General features: G+C 47.7%; 1 protein-coding gene across 2 annotated transcripts in view; it reads left to right on the top strand.

Moving 5' to 3' along the window:
- Positions 1 to 19658, top strand: part of Uxs1 (UDP-glucuronate decarboxylase 1) — a 65199-nt gene that overhangs the window by 40835 nt on the left and 4706 nt on the right. For both annotated transcript variants that reach the window (XM_050160525.1, XM_050160524.1), the window contains exons 9-13: positions 184 to 305; positions 8615 to 8734; positions 13617 to 13660; positions 17052 to 17112; positions 18330 to 18387. In XM_050160525.1, the coding sequence (XP_050016482.1) occupies positions 184 to 305; positions 8615 to 8734; positions 13617 to 13660; positions 17052 to 17112; positions 18330 to 18387 (405 nt within the window). The remainder of the gene's footprint in view (positions 1 to 183; positions 306 to 8614; positions 8735 to 13616; positions 13661 to 17051; positions 17113 to 18329; positions 18388 to 19658) is intronic.

The following is a 19658-nucleotide window of genomic DNA, read 5'->3' as shown; positions in this document are numbered from 1 at the left end:
AACAGAGAAATGCCAGAGGGCCTGAAACTGAGGACAGGGACATAGCACAGCTTCCCTCGAGCATGTCTCTCTGTTGTAAATGGATTCCTAGGCCCATCATAAATAGTCATTGTTCCTAGTAATGAGCTGGGAGCTGCGTGGGGGAGGAAAAGTGACGTCTCATTGTCTTGTGCTTTCTCATAGATCCTGAGGTCCACCCTCAGAGTGAGGACTACTGGGGCCACGTGAATCCCATAGGACCCCGGGCCTGCTACGATGAGGGCAAACGTGTTGCGGAGACCATGTGCTATGCCTACATGAAGCAGGTATTGGTCGAGATTCACACTGGTGCTCTAGACACGTGTAAGGCACTCTCTGTGCAGGGTCACCCGCAGGGCCGACGACACCAGCCAGTGTTGGGCAGGCTTGGTGTCCACTGTTACAGATGAATAGCACTGCCAACCTTTCTACATAGCTCCTCGTTTCCAGAATGAGATGAACTTGTTTCCGGTACTCTGAGAGGGCTGGGAACAGCATGTGTCCCTGGTGTCATTTTGCCCCATCAGCAGCTAACATCTGCCTCTTTTTCAAAGGCCTCAGAGTTGGTGTGGTTTATTTTTAATCCTTTTTTATTTAATTTTTAATATTTAATATTATATGTGTATTTATGTTCATGTATGGGGGTGCATGTACATCTGCATGAAGGAGCACTTTTGTGGAGGTCTCAGGAACTTGCAGATCACCTGGTGTTATTCTTAAAAAACGATTAGAGAGCGGCTACAAACGGTCCCCGGGCGGACTGGCGGAGCCCGCCATGGGAAAGCGGCTACAAACGATCCCCCGGGCGGGCTGGCGGAGCCGGCCATGGGAAAGCGGCTACAGGAGGGCACACTTCCTTGGCCCAAGGTGGCGGCAGGTAACAGATGCGTAAACACAGGTAATAGCCATAAGTATTTATTAAGGAAGAGGGAGAAAGAAAGACAGAGAAAAGAGATAAAAGGAGAGAGGAGAGAAAAAAGAAGAGAGAGACAGAGAAAACGCGTGCGCACGCTAAGAAAGCAGAGAGAGAGAGAGAGAGAGAGAGAGAGAGAGAGAGAGAGAGAGAGAGAGAGAGAGAGAGAGAGGGTCCCAAGATGGTGATGGGCGGGTCAGAGGTTATGGGAGTGGGCGTGGCTAGGGCAGGGACCCAAGAATAACACCTGGCCTTGCTAGCCAGCTTGCTCCAGGGATCCTGTTTCCTCTCAGTGTGTTATGGCGGCTGCCTTGCCCATCTGGTTTTGATGTTGGGTCTGGGGCGCTGACCTTCATCTTTGCACAGCATGCATTCACCTTCTGAGCCTCCTCACTAGCCTTGGTAGAATTTTTAAATCATCGTTCTCATCATCTCTTAAGTGCAGAATGGAATTGCTGGGTGCTTTAATATCGCTGGGTGCTTTACTGTGGACCTCCAGCAGAGTTTCTGTTTCACCTCCCTCTCCCACCTGCCTGATTATTCTTTGTTATGCTGGGAGCTTCCGTCATGGCTGCTTCATCCCACGCACAGACCAAGAGGCCAAGGTTCCCTTGCTGACTGTACTGTAACATGAGTTGGAGATGGCTGGGCACTCCCTTCTTACCTCTGACCTCTGATGTGGGCTTGTGGCTTTGCCATGTAGTGTTGGGCAGAGCAGCAGAGGGCATGCTGTATGGTCAGGTGAGGTCCTGTGCTGGTCCATGAATTTTCTCACTGAATTTGTTCTGTGCCTGGGCCAGCACTCTCTGGTCGTCAGGAACTTGTTTTTTATTGAAGCAGGGCTTGATGGGAAGTAACCATGGGTATGGACTGTAGTTTCAGGACAGCTGTGTATAGATATGCTGTCTACCACATCTAGCCAGTGGGCCAGCAAGGAGGACAGTATGTGAGTACCTGGTACTGGAGTGTGGAAACAAGGCGCTGGCAGTCCTTGGCTTCTGTCTACTTTCTGGAGACTGAGTCATTCTGCTCCATGGATGACCGTACAACATGAAGCTGAAGCTGCCTCTTTATGATGGGCCTGGAGCACTTAGCTTCCTCCGGTTTTTAGTGCTAAAATAACTTGTGTGGATATCAGGCTTTAGACCTCCCTGCTTTCTTTCTCGCCAACGGTGGGCCTGAGTTCTAATAGATGTAATGTAAATCATGGGGTGAGCATCCAGCTTTCTGGCCCTGTTCCCCTGCTGTAAATAGTGGGCTTTCACATAGGAAGAGCCATGAGTCTAGACCGTGACTTCAGCCAACTCAAAGATGCACCCTAGCACCTGTTCCTCTGGGTCTGAGTAGATCCTCAGGAGGGAGAGAAATGTCGCCTTTCCTCTTATCCTGGGAGAACAGGCCCCGTGCGTGTGAGACTGGTCTGGACAGCAGGATGCTCTGTGAGTTGTAGGAATGTCAGAAGACACAGATAAACAGAAGCTCATAGTGCCGGAGGGGAAATAAACGAGACCGCCACCACTGTGAAAGCCACAGGGCACCAAGGCACAGTGAGCATCCTTTCGCTCCAGCTTACACGTTAGGAACCAGCAGCTTGAGTCGGGTACCTGTGACCCAGTGTGGGTTTGCCCTCTGGGTAAGATGTCTTCAGAACAGGTACTGAACTCCTTCTGGGCCCAGACAGTATGGTGGCAGTTCCTGTCTGTGACTGAGAATTTGACGGTCTTCACCTCTCACTTTAGAGAATGTAACCCATAGATCCTGATTACCGAGCCCACTGCTCTGCTGGCTACCATGGTGTCCTGCCTGTCAGGCATGCTACCAACTAGAGATGCCATCGCATGTGGGGTTCCCATGCATGCCTAGAGTGCATGCCCGAAGGATCAGGAGCTGGGGCTAGAGTGCCAGCAACTGCTTTGGCTTTGTCTAGGTCTGTTTAACCTTCCCTCTTTGTGCTAAGCATCCTTGCGTAGTGGGTTGTCTGCTGTTCAGATAAAAGAGTGGGCTCCAAACTTGCTCCTAGAACCCTGGCTCCTAAGTGGAAGTTGAGCCTGTGACTGGATGTCTGTGCAGCATGCTCTGTCCTGCTGTCTTGACAGGTTGCTGTGGATAAGGAAGTACCGCTGAGTAAGAAGGTGACACAATTCGAATCCAGGGGCGTCAGCTCTAGGTCAGTAAGCAGTGATGCCCAGAACAGCAGCCCACGTGGTGATTCTCTAGGTTCCAGTTGCTGCTCAACTAGAGCTTAATAGTCACTCCGTGGTGGCATCAGTTTTGAGTTCTAACTATGCAGCCTTTTCTGGTAGTTTTAGAGAAAAGCAATTAAGTTCTTAGGGTTTCTGCTGTTAGAAAATCTGAGTGGTGTATATTAGCATATTGTTGGTTTGGTTATTTTAATGACTAGTTTTTTCACACAAGAATGTATCCCTTTTTGTTAATAATTATCTTTTTTCAGGGCTCTCTATAGTGTGTAAAAAATGCAGTGTAAAGAATGAAAATGTAAACAAGACATAGCAGTCTGAATAGCCTTTTTTATTAAGTAAAACTGCATTTTCTTAAAGGTTGTTTTCCATGATTCTCATAGTTAGTGAACTACCTAATATATTCAGTGTAAAGTTCTATTTCACTACACATGTTTTATGGAGATCAAAGGACAGAGCAGAATGTCCTTCATGAATAGTTTGAACTTGTCAGGGAGGAACTAGTTTTCAGTGTGCCTGTGGGATGGAGATTTTATAATGTGGGGGCTCGCCCTGGGGCTGTGGTCAGGGCTCAGGGTACATTTGCCCTCCTAGCCCTCTGTGAGTCTGCTTCTGAAGTCATGGCCCACCCACTCTCTCAGCTGGGTCTGCATAACAGGCCACCATTCATAGGACCACGGACCAACAGAGCAGAGGGAGAACTTGAAGTCAGAAGTCATCTGGGGCAGTAACCTTGAGGGCATGGCTTTCATTTATTTTTTGGCTTTAACAGACTAGTTGCTATGTACATTACACTTAAATCAAAAGAAAATAAGAAGCCCAACAAGCCCAGTGTTCCATGGGTAAAACTCGCCCTAGAGGACTTGCTGTGTTTGCTGGCCCTGGCCTTGTTCCCAGGGTGCCCACTGGCCACATCCTGCCACCCCACATAGGCATTTGCAGTGTGGTATCCACTCCCTCCTGACTTTGCAGTGGTGTCAGTATAACCTGATGCATAGCAACTATAAGAGGGTCCTCTTGTTAATGTAGTAGTCTGTTGGAGGGAAGCCGCTTGTTGGTTCCCGGCTGCTCAGCCCCGAAATAATCACACAGAAACTATATTATTTAAATCACTGCTTGCCCCATTAGCTCTAGCTTCTTATTGGCTAACTCTTACATAATAATTTAACCCATTTCCATTATTTTATATTTTACCAAGAGGCTTGTGGCCTGCCGGCAAGGTTCCCCATGTCTGTCTCTGGCGGTGGCTCCATGGCTTCTTCTTCACTCCTTCTTTCTCCTAGCATTCAGTTTAGTTTCCCCCACCTACCTTTATTCCCTGTGCAGGCCCAAGACAGTTTCTTTATTAACCAATGGTATTCACGGCATACAGAGGGGAATCCCACGTCAGTTAATAACAGTCCCCTATTATTTTTGAAGGAGATAAACTTCAAGATCCCAGCGGGTATCTGAAACTAAAGTGCAGGAATCTATATACATGTTATGCTTTTTCTAGGTGTATATAACTATGATAAAATTTAATATGAGTTAGGCATAGTAAGAGATTACTTGCAGTAACAAAATAGAGCAGTGTAGCAATACACTGGAGTAAAACTCCTAGGCATATACTGCCCCCATGATATCTCTCTGTACTATAGTCACCCTCCTTGCTGACTGTGGATGGCTGGATAATGGATCCACTGCTAAGGTAGTCAGTTGAAGAGGGTTGTCAGGCAACTACACACACATCTGCCATCTCCCACCCCCTGTGACCTGCCACTCTCCAGAGTGAATCTGAGAGTCATCAGCCTAGTGAACCGCGTTCCCCAGTGGCCAAGACTTTGTCCTTAGGTTCAAGTGTGAGAGGCAGCAGAGAATAAAATGATTCAGCCTCTTGCCTTCATTGCTTTACCCACGTGCAGGGTGTGGGAAGGAATAGGAAGCATGGCAGAGTCCGTGTACTCAATGCTTCTCCTGCAGGACAGGTCTTTGTATAGTGGGGGGGTGGCCTTCTGGGTAGACCCAATCCCCAGCCCATGTAGTGGTCCTCTGTCCCATGAAGGATTTTTCATCATTGTAGAGTGATCGTGCTACAGCATCCATGGCTTGATAGAACATAGCTTATATTTCAGAGCAGTCTTGAGGGAGAGCTGTTTGACTCCATACCTCAAGATTTAGCCACTGTAAGTGAACAGTGCCCTGTCTGATGCCAGCTTACCCTTGTGGGGTGGCATACTAGTCCCATATCCGGTTTCTCTTCCCCAGGCCTGTGATTAATCCCAGAGTGCTGTGGGATTCTACCATGTAGTCCTCTCATCCTGGTGGGGTACCTGAGAAACACTCTACATAATCCCCTTTTTTTAATTGAAAATAATTTTTAACAATATGTTCTGATTATAGTTTCTCCTCCCCCAACTCTTCCCAGATCCTACCCTCTCACCCAAGCCTTCTTTGTCTCTTTAGAAAATACAAAGAAAACAAACAAACCAGAATTAAAAAAAAAATAACAAGGCAAAAACACAAGAAACACATACAGACAGAAAATCGGAAACCATAATACACAAACAAAAGACCAGTAAGACAAAAACTGCCTAAACAAAGCAGTGTGAGACAAAAGTCTACAAAAATACCACCAAGGTCATTTTGTGTTAGCTGTCTACTGCTGGGCATAGGGCCTAACCTTAAGTGTGGTTAATATCCCTAGTGAGACTCCATTGGAGAAAACTAGTTTTTCCTTTGCAAGTAGACGTCATTTGTTGGTAGCTTCTTGGTTTGGGGTGGGAATGTGTGTCCCCTTTGTCCTCTGAGCCCCAGAACCCCACTAGGCTCGACCCTGTGCAGACTGTGTGTGTGCTGCCAGTCTGTGAGTTCACATGGATATGTGAGTCCTGCTGTCCTGTTTTGAAGGACACTGAGTCCTTAGTATCATCCAGCCCCTCTGGTTCTTAGTCTTCCCACCTCCTCTTCCATATTGCTCCCTGATCCCTGAGGGGAGGGGCTTGATGATGACATCGACATCCCAGTTAGGACTGAGTGTCCAAGGTTTCTCATTCTGCACAGGGTCCACTTGTGAGTCTCTGTTTTAATCACCATCTACTGCAACAGCAGCTTCACTGATGAGGGTTGAGCAAGGTGCTGGCCTCTGGGTAAAACAGTATGTCATTAGGAGTCATTTGTTGCTCTGTCCTTTTAGCAGAGCAATGATGTTTGATTTGATCCTAGACCCCCTAGCCTATCCAGGACAGGTTCTTGGCCGCCCAAGCGTTATCCATCTTGGGTTTCATCTCCAAGTGGGGATATAAATCCAGTGTTGGTTCCTCTCGCATCATTTGTGTCACTGTCGTACCACACCTCATGCTAGCAGGTCACCATTGTAGATCTCGGGTTTGTAGCTGGGTCGATAGTTACCACAATCAGGAGACAGGCTGGGTACAAGTGCAGGCATCTCTCCTTCATGAATAATTAGGGTGCAGTGCCAGCCATGAAGGGAAAGCATAGGGAAACGGTGCAGGTGCTGAATTTGTATCCACTCTCCCCTGAGTGATGGAGCATACAGCTTTGTGCAGGGCACTCACATTGAACTAGGTATGGAAGTCATCCAGAGCTGACATGTATGATTGTGAAGGCTTTGTGCAAACCCTGTTCAGGACTTGAGCATCATCAGATTTTTCTGTCCAAGGGATACTGGATACCAGAAAACATCTGTCTGTCTTGTGCTCAGAATTGTGACATGGTCAGTTTTCAAAACAGCATCACTTTTCTAACCCTTGAAACAGAATGGACATTGTTGTTCCCACTTCAAACATTGGGATCATAAGTCTTAGTTAAACAGAGCTGGAGAGTGCTGGACGAACCTGGAGTGTTCCCGCTCTGCCCATGCTTGTGCTCAGTGGCCATGTGCTCAGGCCTGTCCTCTCTGCCTGGGGCTTTATGGTTTTCTGCTGACCTAATGCATACTTGCTGAGATGTTCCTGTCCGCAGTGTCCAGAGTCTTGGGTCATGACTCATGGCTCCCTATAAAGGACAGAGTACACAGCGGCATGAAGCTGTTGCTAAGAATGAGTCAGTAGTTAATTCTGTGAATGTTGGCCGTGGCTGTGCTGAGTCTCTGCACCGCAGCATGATGGAGACTCGCGAGTGTGGTAGGCGACAGGCTCAGCTGTGTAGATTGATGGCATGTGGTCTAGAATACAGGAATGTGCTTGCCCATTGATCCTTCAGAAACAGGCTCTGCCCACAATAACATACTGCCCTAATGGGCACTTCCCCGGTTTTCAGCCTGCTGACATCTGTTGGTTATACCTCCAGTATCCCACTGCGAGGGTAGAGGATGAGTGTGTCAGAACTGTACACTTGTCACTTTGTGTCAAGGCAAAGGTTTGCTGACACCATAAAGAAAGAGCTGGGCATGCTAATTCCAGAAGATGCCAGTGTCCGGGAAGTGAACAGGGCTGAACTGAAAGAACCTTCGGGTTTGTCTCCTTCGGTGTAGCTAACCTTGCAGTGATCTCTGGACTTGAGTGTGTTCATTTGGAAAGCCATGAGGCTGCTGTGTGCAGAGGGAGTAGCAACAGTGGCTACAGCTGCTTGATTGGTTCGTGTGAGCTCTTAAGAATCTTTAGCTGATTCCAGTTAGCTTGCCTAATGGCCCTAGGTTCAGACAGAAAAATCAGCAGGGCTGCCTGTTTGTGTGTTGAGCAGTAACTGTTTGAAAAGGTCAGTTCATAAGGCCATGCTCTAGATGCTCGTTCAGATGGTCGTTCCCGAGAAGGGAGACAAGAGGGCAAGAGCATCTGACTTGAGCTCCCCTCTGCTGGGCATGCCTGTTTGAGTATTGTAATATCGCTGAGGTTTTCCAGTCTCTTCAGAGAATAATGCGATAGATATCCTGATCACCCTCTTTCTCATCAGTTAGATGCAAGTGGACACTTGAGTTATCCTCTGACGAGAGAAGCATCCCTGCTTTTCCTTTTCCTCCCCTCGTTAGTTCATCATCCCTGCCATCCCCAGGGGATAGGCGCTAAGATCTATGGCGGATTCCCGAAACCACAGAGTAGCCTGCACAGTGTAATTTAGTGCCATTTCCATCTTAACCAGACATTTGGCATGCACCATGGCTGTAACTTGAAGTGCATAACAAACATATGTCTGCTTACTGTCATCGACTTCATAGACAGAAATTCCCTAATAAATTTTAGGTCATGAACCCCCCTCCATGGAAAATAGGCACCTGTTGGAGAACAGTTTATATAAACAGTTTACCCTTACACAACCGTCTCGTAGCTTCCCCACCAGGGGCCCATCCTCCTGGCCTTCCCGCAGTGAATCTGAGGCAGTTTTGGCTTTGATGTAGCTCTGCGGCTCCCAGTTGCTTTGTGATGAGCACATTAGAGAATCAGAACAGAAAAGGTCTAGTCTTTTGTGCTCCATCCGTGCAGTCTCTGGATATGTATGAGCACTGCACACTGCGGATGCGCGTGCCTCACGTCCTTTCTCTCTGTTCCAGGAAGGTGTGGAAGTGCGGGTGGCGAGGATCTTCAACACCTTCGGGCCACGAATGCACATGAATGATGGGCGGGTGGTCAGCAACTTCATCCTGCAAGCGCTGCAGGGGGAGCCGCTCACGGTAGGTCTGCCTGGAGGCTGCATATAGCGAAGAAAGGGTGACTTGATTCAGGGACTTGGGTTTCCAGAGTTGATTCTTCATATTCATGTGTATCTGTGCTACCTGAATGAAAGGAATAGAAGTAAATGGGTAGAACACAGACCAGGAATGGTCTTCCAGTGAGCCTGGGTGCCTATTGCGTTCGCCCTGTACTCCTGAACTCCACCTGTGCCCACTGGCCTGCTTAAACTGCCCCCACTGTTTTCTTAGCCTCTTAGTGAAGGCCAGGGAGTGAACGAATGTGGTTCTAGCAAGGCGCAGGTTCGTGTTGGTGAGTTTTGATAAATGCATCACAGAAAAGATGTCATTCTAGACCTCAGCTCTGCGTTCTAATGGGTCAAGCCCATTCTGCTCCTCTCCCTCAGTGGCACCTTGCTGCCCCTTGATGAAGGTTCTGAAGTCACACCTGCTTCTCTTTCCATACCATTTATGGACTCTCAGCAGTTCATCCTGGCAGCCTGGCTCTGGATCCACACTGCCATCATAGTGTCCTGTCTTTGCAGTACTTCCATCCTTGTTCTCTGCCTTCTCTTGGCCTGGCCTAGAGACAGCCTTCTGAAGAGAACAAACCCAAAGATCCCTCATCTCAGGAACAGCCTATGCCACGGACATTTCCAATGGCTCCTACCCTCCCCACTTCCCACTCCTCAAACTGACTCCTTCAGCTCCTGTCTTGCTTGTTCTGAGAGTGTTTCTTGGGCACTCTTCCCCATTCTCTGTAGCCTGTGCGAGCTGGAGCACTGTCTATACGAATGCACCGTTTGGCTTTCAGTCACCATGGCTCTCTTTCCATTGCACTCACTACCGACTGAAACACTACAGTTCCAGGCCACCAGCACAACATTAGCTCTGGAAACCAGGCTCTTTGTTCCTTTCATGTCCAGCTGTGTCCCTGGCCCCAGCACAGAGGCAGTGTGAGACAAATGATGATTGAATTAATGACCAGGTAAGTGGTGAGCAGTCACCACTTCTCAGCGCGTGAGAAGTGGCTCAGTGGTTAGCCACAGAAGCCAGCAGTTGCAGCTGTTACTGCCAGGTGAACCTGCCTTTCAGATCCCCTCTTGCTGCATCTGGCTTCTCTCCACAGGTTTCCCAGCCACAGATTCAGCCAGCTGCAGTAGAAAATGTTAGAAAGTATGGTGTATGGTGTCTGTGACAACGTGGACAGATGTTGTTTTCCTGTATTGAGAATGTGCATAGCTTATATGCAAATACTAAACCATTTCTTGACCGTTCTGGATTTTGATATATGTGGAGTGTTCTGGAGCCAATCTGCATGGAAACTGGGGGACAGTTATATTAGGGGTTCAAGTGATCTCTATTGGGAAGGGAGACACTCCTGAAGCTCTGACTGTTTGCAGAGAAAACTGTTAGCAGCCTTCGAAAAAACAGCTTTTCAATTTATTGGCTTCTTGGCGGCTTCAAGGGCCCCATGTTAAGGAGAAAAGTAAGTCCTCTGGCAGCCTCAAGAATGCATACATTGTTGGCAGAGGTCATGTCTCATGTTGTCTTCAGGCCCGGCATGACTCTGTGCCAGAGATCCAGGGGGAGATCACTGGCGCCATCCGAACGCCATTAATCCGGAGCCTGCCAGACTTCCTTCTTTCCTAGCCACCTAGGCAGAAGGCCTGAGGAGCCATTTAGAGTGTTTTGTGGTTTTCCGTTGTTGTGTTGTTTCACAGAATTCTGTGCCCATCAAGAACCTGATGAACTGCCGGTGCTTTTCTCTTGGATGGAGAAAGCGTCTCCTCCCTTGACAGGTGGTTCTGGTAGAGGGCAGCGGAGTAGAGTGGGGAGAGATGCTGGAGATGAAGCGCAGCCTTAGCAGAGAGAGCAAGCAGGAATCCCAGCCAAGGAGCAGAGTGAGTCTGTGGAGAGAAAAAAGAAAGAGGAGGAAGCATTTCGGGAGGGGGATTCATCAGAGGATTCTTGCTGAGGGAGGCCAGGTGGCCGCACGGCTTGGGAAATTGGAGAGTTGAGAAACCCAGGCAGCTATGAGGGCTGGATTCACTAAGCGGAGCTTTGGTTAACACAGCTCTACGAGAAGTGCCCGCTGGCCATAGACTTTCTGGAGACTCTGGAGCTTGTTCAGCAGAGGCTGTCGTAGCTAAAGTACCTAGTGCCCATGGCAGAGGACAGTGCTGTGACAGCTCCCTTTGCACTTCTTGTCACCTCTACTCGCTAAACATCTCGGTGACTCCTGGGTCACAGACAGCACTTAGTCCCCTGAAAGCAGCTTTGTGTCCCCAGACTCTCCTTGACTCTCTCTCATCCTGTGAAGTGAAGCCAGAGTGTGGGACTGTACAGACTCATGAGTGTGGCTGAGCATCCTCTCTACTTGGCCTGTGGACACGGAGTAGCCTCCAGTCCCCAGGCAGGTGTGGCAGTGAGCCAGAAGGGCACACTCACCCCGAACCAATAAGACATTGGTGCTTCTTGAGGCCCTGTCCTGGGCGCGCCTGTGCTGAGATTTGACCCCGTCAGCAGACCACTCCATACACAGTGCTGGTCTCCTTTTTCTCACCTGCCCTCCATTCCTGAGCAGACGCTGAAAGCCCAGATCTCTGAATGTGGCATGTAACAGCTTGACAGTCTAGACAGATCAACTATGCTTTTCTTTACTTTCCAGAAAAATCTACAGTGGTTGTTAGAACTTTTGAATTTTTTAAGTACAATTTTCATTTTTTTCTGAGAGATTTCTACCAGGCCCCTCACTTAAGCCGAAAAAAAAAAAGCTCCATAGTTGTTCCAGCTGAGACAGAACGGAGGGCTGCCCAGATCTATGTAGCCCATGTCCTTATAGCTACCACCTCACCCTACAGTGCCCCTGGATGGCCCTAAGATGCTTGGGATAGCATTTTCTTGTATCCATTATTCAATATGTAAAAATCAAGACAAACATCACCGCAGTAGTGGTGTAGCTGCATTTGTGTCATTACAGAATTTTTGTAAATATTCATGTCCTTTAGTGCAAAGGTTCTCAGATTGTGAACCCAGGAACATCAGCACCACACATCAGAAGTCTCAGAAAGGTGAATTTTCAGGCTTGACTCCCAAGATTTTGCAGATCATTAGTGAAACATATGTTTTAGTAAACCTGGGATTTGGGGAACCCGGATGTTTACTAAGTAGTTCTGAGCCTGGGCTGCACCTCAGAGTCTCTGCAGGAGCCTGAGGATTATAAAACTTGGTCTCCCCCACAGAAACTCAATTCAGCTGTGGCTGGTGCTCAGGCATTACTTTTGGGGCAATAGGAATACAACTGTCCAGACCCAGTCATATAGGAAAGGTTGGTAGCCACACAAGAAATAGTTTATCCCACCAGCTAGGACCACCTGGTTCCCATTGTTAATTGATTTTTAACTGCTGAGATCTGTCATCTTGGACTTTTTATGAACATTGAGGACCCTTAACTCAGTTCTTAGCTCAGTGGGACTACAGGTGTTCCAAACCTGTACCTCTGAATCCTATTACTCTCCTGGGAGGTCTCAGTTTGGCCGTAGCCATATGTTGGAATTCCCGAGGAGCCAGATATACAGCTATGATCATAGTTTACTGGTCTATTAGGCAGAAGTCTATCATTTGTAATGCATCCAGGGTGGAGAGCCCCCACTGAATGTTGTTCGTGTGTGTGTGTGTGTGTGTGTGTGTGTAGAGCTCCTCCACTGAATATTGTTCACATTAATGTGTATGTGTGTATGTAGAAACCCCCCACAGGATATTGTTCACATTAGTGTATGTGTGTGTGTGTCCATACGTGCATGGGGAGTATAGAGCCCCCACTGAATATTGTACACATCTGTGTGTGTGCATGTATGTTGTATAGCCCCCACTGAATATTATTCACATTAGTGTGTGCTACACAACTGGACTCGAGGATCACAGCCCCCGAGTTTTAATAGATCCTACAAACCCTAATTCAAGAAGCCAGTTCTTAAATTCTGTCTTTTGAGGAAAAACTTGATATAGCTGTATATGCTCATGTTAAGTATCAGTGCTGAAGTACAGAGTGTGAGATGTGATTCAAGATGTTTTCGTTTTCCTTAATTTGTTTTGATTAAAATATAACTGCCTCATTTCCTCCCCTTCCCTCAGCCCCTCCTGTGTCCTTTACCTCCAACACTGCCCATTTTCCTCCCTTTCAGATTGATGGCCTCATTTCCTTTGATTATTATTGTTGCAACAGAAACACAGAAGCATAATATATAAATACACCTCCTGAGTCCATTCAGTGTGGCTTATATGCATATGATTTCACCACTTGGTATTGGATAACAAGCTAAGGGGTCCATCCCTGGGGAAGACTGATTTTCCCTCTCTCAGTAGTTGTTAGTTGCCTATAGTTTTTTTTTTCCCCTAGGATTGAGATCTCATTAATGTGTTTATAAGTGTGTGATTGTTTGAGTCTTGTTTCTCAGCCATACCGTTGCAGTATTGTGGGGGTATCCTAGTCATCTCCAGGAGACACCATTCAATACCATAGCAGGTTTCCTGTTCCCCTGGCCCTCAAAATCTTCCCAGCCTCTTTTTCATATGTTCCCTGAGCCTAGGTGCAGGAGTTGTGTTGTAAACGCATCTGTTGAGGCTGAGGATCTCTTCAGTTTTCTGTATTTTGACCAGTCATGGTTTTCTGTGATGGGTTCTGTGGCTGCAACGAGAAGCTTCTTTGCTAAGGATCATAGTCACATGTATCAGGCAAAGAGGGTTCGTGAACCTCAAGACATAAGCCTGTGTCAGTGCCTTGTCAAGGATTGATTCTGAAGTCAACCCCACAGAATTCCAAGGAGCCCCACTAATGGTGTCAGGGTGTTTCTCTCAGGTCTAACTCTTGGTTTCCTTCTAGGTGTATGGTTCCGGGTCTCAGACAAGGGCGTTCCAGTATGTCAGGTAAGGCTCCGGTCCTTAGCCTGGGTTCTGAGTAGAGGAACGTAGTAAGAGTTCAGTGTATATTGTACATGCTGAGTATTTCTGCTGCTCAACTATGTAGTAAGTTCATTTCAATATTTGACTAGGAACCTCTTGCTTCTCTCTGTTAAAGTTGGTTTTCATCCACCGTTTCTGTGACTCCTTGGCTAATCTTTCACTGCCACCTAGTGTTGCATAGATGACATTGTCTAGCACTGAGGGTAGCTTGGATAATTAATGCTGCAGGCCAATTAATCACCCATCAAACCTCTGATTCAATTGTCCAACCAATGTTTTAAATCATAGTTCTCTAGCATGGAGAGAGTCTGTAAGAATATGTGATCAGAGTTTCTTAACGGCGACCTCATGTTGCAGCTGAGGCGGGCTCATGTACTTGGGGACTTGTGTTTTTGTCTTTGGAAGCTTACCTAGGGTTTTGTTGGTCAATGCGGTTAGAAATAATAAGCAGTTACAACGCTAAAGTATCGTCTGCCTAGGGGTAACAATTACAAATTCCATGGCTGTTTCCAACACCCTTGATCACTGTAAAACCCACATCTAGATTTTGACACCATGTACTTTTGCTTTTAAATGCAAATACCCCAAATGCCTCTTGCCCAGAAAATGCTGTCCCAGGTGTCTTAGAGCCATCCAAGGGTGCTGTAGGGTAAGATGTTAGCTATGGGGTGTGGGTCTGAGTAGCAGCTGTATCTTAGTAGCTGAAGAGCTCAGTAGAAGTCACTTAGTAAAATAGGAATGCTGCTTTAATTTTTCCCCCAAAGTCAAAACAACCAGTATAGATTTTTTCCTGAAAGTATATACATTCATTCTTACATGTGATCCAGGAGCTGTGAATAAGTCACAGTCAGTGTTTGCGTCTCCTTACCCATGCGTATCTTGTCAAATGGGGCCAAAAGCCTGAAAAGGAGACCTAGCTGCTCATGTGTCGTCCAGATAGGTTAACTTCACAGTTTCAAGAGAAGGTTTCACAGGGCACAAGTGGCCATCCCTCCCCCGGGACAGTTTCTGTTTTAGCGTATAGAGCTGAGGCTGTGTGCTTGGAGAAATGTATTGGGGTGAATTTCTGTCTCTGGACTGGACTAGTCAGACCACCTTGTATTGAACCACCTTTTCATAATAATAGTAGCACTGCGTTTTCATCCCATCCCCTCTCACCCCCTCCCCAGTCATGCACTTCCAAGGAGGTCTAATGTCTTCAAGTACACAGATTCAACCTCGAACTACATAATCGGAGTCCCAAACTTCCTTATAATCCACCATTATAAGACCTGATAAAAAAGGGTCCTGGTTAGAAGCCTGCCTTCTCTCTGGTCACACTGCTTCGGTGGCAGTTCCTATGAAATTAAGTTGAGTAGCTTCAGATCCATTTGGTGGGGAGAAAGGGGGTAAGTAGTTAGAATACTTAGAATTCAGTAATGCCTATGCTGTGTGCTAACCCAGCCTAGCACAAAACACACTCATGGCATCAGGCCTGTTACGTCCACAGCTCACACACCTAGTTGCTATGACCTGCACAGGGTCACCTCCCAGACTATCTGACACCTTGGAAAGAGGATGTAAGTCGTTTCCCTGTTCATAGGCGCGGACCCTTTCAGCAGATTCCCTTTCTGGAATGCTGCCATTGTGGTGGCATCTGAGATCACAGGACTTAGGGACATTGTGGGTCAGTTTCCTGATGTACACTATGTCTCCACAGAGAACTGACCAGGGGCTTGCTGTTTTAAACATACCCCTACCCCTTTAAGAAACTGAAAGTCCCTTACTTTGTAAGAGGGTTTGGATCTGTAGTTACAGACCTGGGTTAACTGTCCCCAGAGCCACAGTTGCCTCGGCAGTGCTGCAGGGACCCAAGGCCTACATGGTCATCCGCATTGACATCTGGCATGACGTGTCTGAGACTTTCATGGTTGGGTTCTGTCCTCATTCACATAACAAAGGCATGTTATATATTCCTTAAAAGTCACTTTGTCAAAATGACACTTTGAAAGAGCTTCAGGCTGAATGAGTATGACTTACACAATTTTGACTTTAAAAGTTGCCTACCTGTTACGTATAAGGTGCACGGCCCTCCCTCCTTCCCTCCTCTCCCAAAGAGGATGACTGCTTAAGAACCAGCCGTCTTCCAACTCCACATGACCCTGCCCTTACTTCCAATGTTAGGAGCCATTGTGGATGCTACTGAATGGCAGCTTTTAATGTCTCCTTACAGACACACAGATGGATGCCATAAGAATGCGTGGTAGATGTAGCGACTACTGCCATGGTGATGAAGTGACTTTTTTGCCAGTTTCTCCTAGAAAAGAAATCATTCAAGGTCAATGGTGGTTTGCATTTGCACTTGATCTGTGAGAACAGAACATTAAGCATACTTATATAAAATCCTCATTGTTGAAACTAGAAAGGCAGAAACAACCTTATTAAATGACACACCAAAAAAATTTTTTATTCCAATTAAAAAAAAAAGAAAAACAATCTTGGGTTTTGTTTTGGAAGCCAGTCATGGCCCCTAGTGGCTTGTGCCTTGTGGGAAAGCTGGAGGAAGAGGGAGAGGTTCCCACGTGGAATTCATTCAGAACCGTAGCTGCTGGACATGGGCGTAGAACAAGCGCTTAAGATTCCCAGTGAGGTGTCATTTTTACGAAGTAACTTTTCTTTAACAGAGCCACACTTTAACGCTTCTGAAACTAAGAACCAAACCTTGGTAAGCCGAAGTTTGCTTACTTCTCTCTTCACCTTCATGGCTCAGCCAATCACAATCCATCGGAAACATCCAGCTGCCCCTGACAGCGAGCTCATAGGATGTGCTAAGGGTGGGCTGGAGACTGGGGGAGGGGGAGCAGCGCGCATTGATTTCAGTGCTCAGTTTGTTTGGCTTTCGCTGTGATTTGCCAGTATGGAGTTTGCATACTGAAGTCCATTCATTTCTGTGGAGCTTATTTTATGAAGCAGTCATAGCTCTTGTTTTGGTTGACTAACGTGGGTTCACATTAAACGTGGGGCTTTGTCAGAGACTCTGCAGTTGCCATCTTGGGTGGGGGGTTGTATACCTACTTTAACTTACTTTTGGTCCTTGATTGTTTTCAGAGATGCACAGAAAGGGTAGATTTAACCCATTCTTTCCGCCCTGTTCACCACCCTACCACACCCACCGAAAGCAAATCCCAGCGTTCCAGGACTCATCTCATCCATGAACATGCTAGCATTACAGACGCCATCTTAATTCACAGGGTTTCGTTTCCACATTCAGTTTTCCATTTGGGTTTTCATTTTTGTCTGGGGAGGTTTGGCGCGTGCCCTCAGCATTCCTGCTCTATGGCGAGCATTGCCTGACCCAGCTCTCCCTCTTTTCCAGTGATCTGGTGAATGGCCTGGTAGCACTCATGAACAGCAATGTCAGCAGCCCTGTCAACTTGGTGAGTTCCGTTCTGCCTCTCCTTTGCACCAGCTGCAGGGTCTTTAGTGAAGGCTTTCCTTGCTCAGGACTGTGTAGGGCATCTGCTAAGTACGGAAGTAAAAAAAAGCAGAGAAAGGGATTGAAAAAATGACATTTGCAAGGCATGTGTGAGCAGTGTGTGAATTCCCTGTGCCTGAAGGGCTTTGTGTAAAGATCACACTTGTAAGGCGAATCAAAGCTCCGAATGGATAAAGGCTTACGATAAAAAGCCCTGCTTCATTGTTTATGCCTGCGTGTTCTCTGTGCATCTTATTGCCTTATTCTTTTTAGGAAACTTCTGCACAAGAGCATTTAGGCACTGTATCGACTTAAAAAGCTGTCTTCCGTCAAATCAGAAAAGTGTCTGCCAGGTGTCTCCCACAGCCCCTTTCTCCTATGTTCCTTCCATCACTCCGCTCTGCCTCCTGGGGCCTTTCTTTGCACCTACAGTTAGGCCTGGGCCTTCTTGACGCTGATCTCTGGGTCCAGGATAGCCTGGAAAATGGGAGCTGGAGGTTTTTAAACTTTACAGCTGCCGGGCTTTTCTGTGGTCTCTGCTGGGCGGTCCTCGTGGGGTAAGAGTAATAGGTTGGAGCAGAGGTGAAGTGGCTCCCGGTGTGGGCGGGGCCCTGAGCTCCCTCTCCAGCATTGCAAAAGTGAAGGCAGCAATTGTCAGAAAATGTGATAGAAGGGTTTGCTTAGCAGCTCCTCTGCCCCACCCCAGTAAGCTGGTCTGTGACAGCATCCATTGCTGCTGCAGCTTTCTCTATCCGACCGCTGATCCTGCACCGTAAAAGGTGTTGGCACTGTTCTCGTCGAGGAGGTTTGTTGTCCTAGCAGAGCCAGTAATGTGAAAGCAAACATGCAGAGTAGTACCAAAGTGACAGGACAGGGAGTAGACTGAAAAGTTACTTGTCCTGGGAGCTCACCCAGTGTATGGGACCCACTTTAAATGACCTTGTCCTACCTGAAGACTATTCTTCAGAACAGATAAAGGTCTAAGGTAGTGTAGGTTTGCACCTGGCTAGAAAGTGCTCCAATGGCACAAGAAGCTGGGGTGAAGTTACTTGGAGGCAGGCTAGTCTGGGGGCTGATGATGATTTGTACAGAACATGTCTCTGAAGTCATATGTGTAGCCCAAGCAGGAGAGTACTGCCCTTGTCAATACGCTTATAGGAGAATCTATTTCTTCCTTAGGGGAACCCAGAAGAACACACAATCCTGGAATTTGCTCAGTTAATTAAAAACCTTGTTGGTAAGTATGCTCAACCACTCTGAATGAACTCATCTGCATTTACTGTGTCTATTGGTAGTACCTTCCCTAGAAAGTAGGGAATCGGTACAAGATGCCGACTTACTGGCCCAGAGCCGTTGTTTATGAGGAACAGTCCAGCTCCTCTGAGCGGGGGATTAGAGAGAGGATGGCGTGAGATGAGTTTGGCTCCCGGGTCTAGTTGCAGGTCTGGTGGAGTGTGGGACAGAGATTTGTCCTCCAGGTGTGATGAGGTTAGGTTAGCACATCCTGCACAGGAGACTGTTACTGATATCCGGGCGCCACCCCCACTGAGACCAAATTCCAGGAGCAAGGAAAGAGTGACGTTAGTTCTGTCCGTGCTGGGTTTACTCGTGTGGCATTGGAACAGTGTCCTGTGAAGCAGCAGGAGGTTCCTGGGTCTGGCCCGGCCCCTGGGTTACAAGTGCCAAGGAGGTAGCCCGGGCCTCATCCTCAGGCCTGCTGGAGCTCTGGGAAGTCTGTCTCCAGGCCAGAATCTGAGTTCAGGATGGGTTAGTCTGGCCTGGACCATCATAAGCGTGTGCTGCAGGCTGCTCTCATTTGACCCTGCTGCCCCCTTGGCTGAATGGACTCCTCCGTGTTGACATTCCTGGCTCAGGATTGTGGTGAGCAGCTGTGGACAGCTGGGATCCTGTTCTTTGTGACAGACAGTGGAGACAGTCTTTCTGCTACATAAGCCCAGTGCTGTATGGTCCCAGCAGTCCCATGCAGATGCGCTTTCCAGCTGTGCAGTCCCGCTGGTGAGGCAGGGCCTGCTTCGGTCACCGGCTGCCTCCAGTCACCATGCCTTTGAAACCTTTGGTGTGCAGAAACCGTGGGTCAGAGGCTTTGCTCTAATGGCACTGTAGATGCGAGCCCTGGCCTCCCAGATGAAAGTGTGCACAGTGACCCATGTGCACTGCAGAGTTTAGGAAACCCCTACCTGCCCACTGAGGAGGACTCAGGATCCCCACGTTGCTGCTGTGGGACTGCATGTCACACTTCCCCAGGTCTGCATCACTGTCATAGCTTTCTCTTGTGGTCACTAGGGTCAAGCCCCTCACCTCAGGGAGGTAGACAAGGCTTTTCTGTCATCTGCGTGCTTCATCCAGCAGCAGAGCAGACATATTACATGTTGGCTCTGGGTTTGTTCTGGCTAGAGCATTGATGGTCAGGTCATCATGGGCTCTAAGTTATGTTCTGCATGCTATAGGTTAAGGGGATTATAGACTATCTGATTTCCAGGGGAAGGG

Source organism: Alexandromys fortis, unplaced genomic scaffold, assembly GCF_014885135.2.
Source record: "Alexandromys fortis isolate MF-2015 unplaced genomic scaffold, M_Fortis_MF-2015_v1.1 scaffold_116, whole genome shotgun sequence".
Lineage (NCBI taxonomy): Eukaryota > Metazoa > Chordata > Mammalia > Rodentia > Cricetidae > Alexandromys > Alexandromys fortis.
Note: the sequence above shows the minus strand (reverse complement) of the source record. Positions and strands in the feature narration are given on the sequence as shown.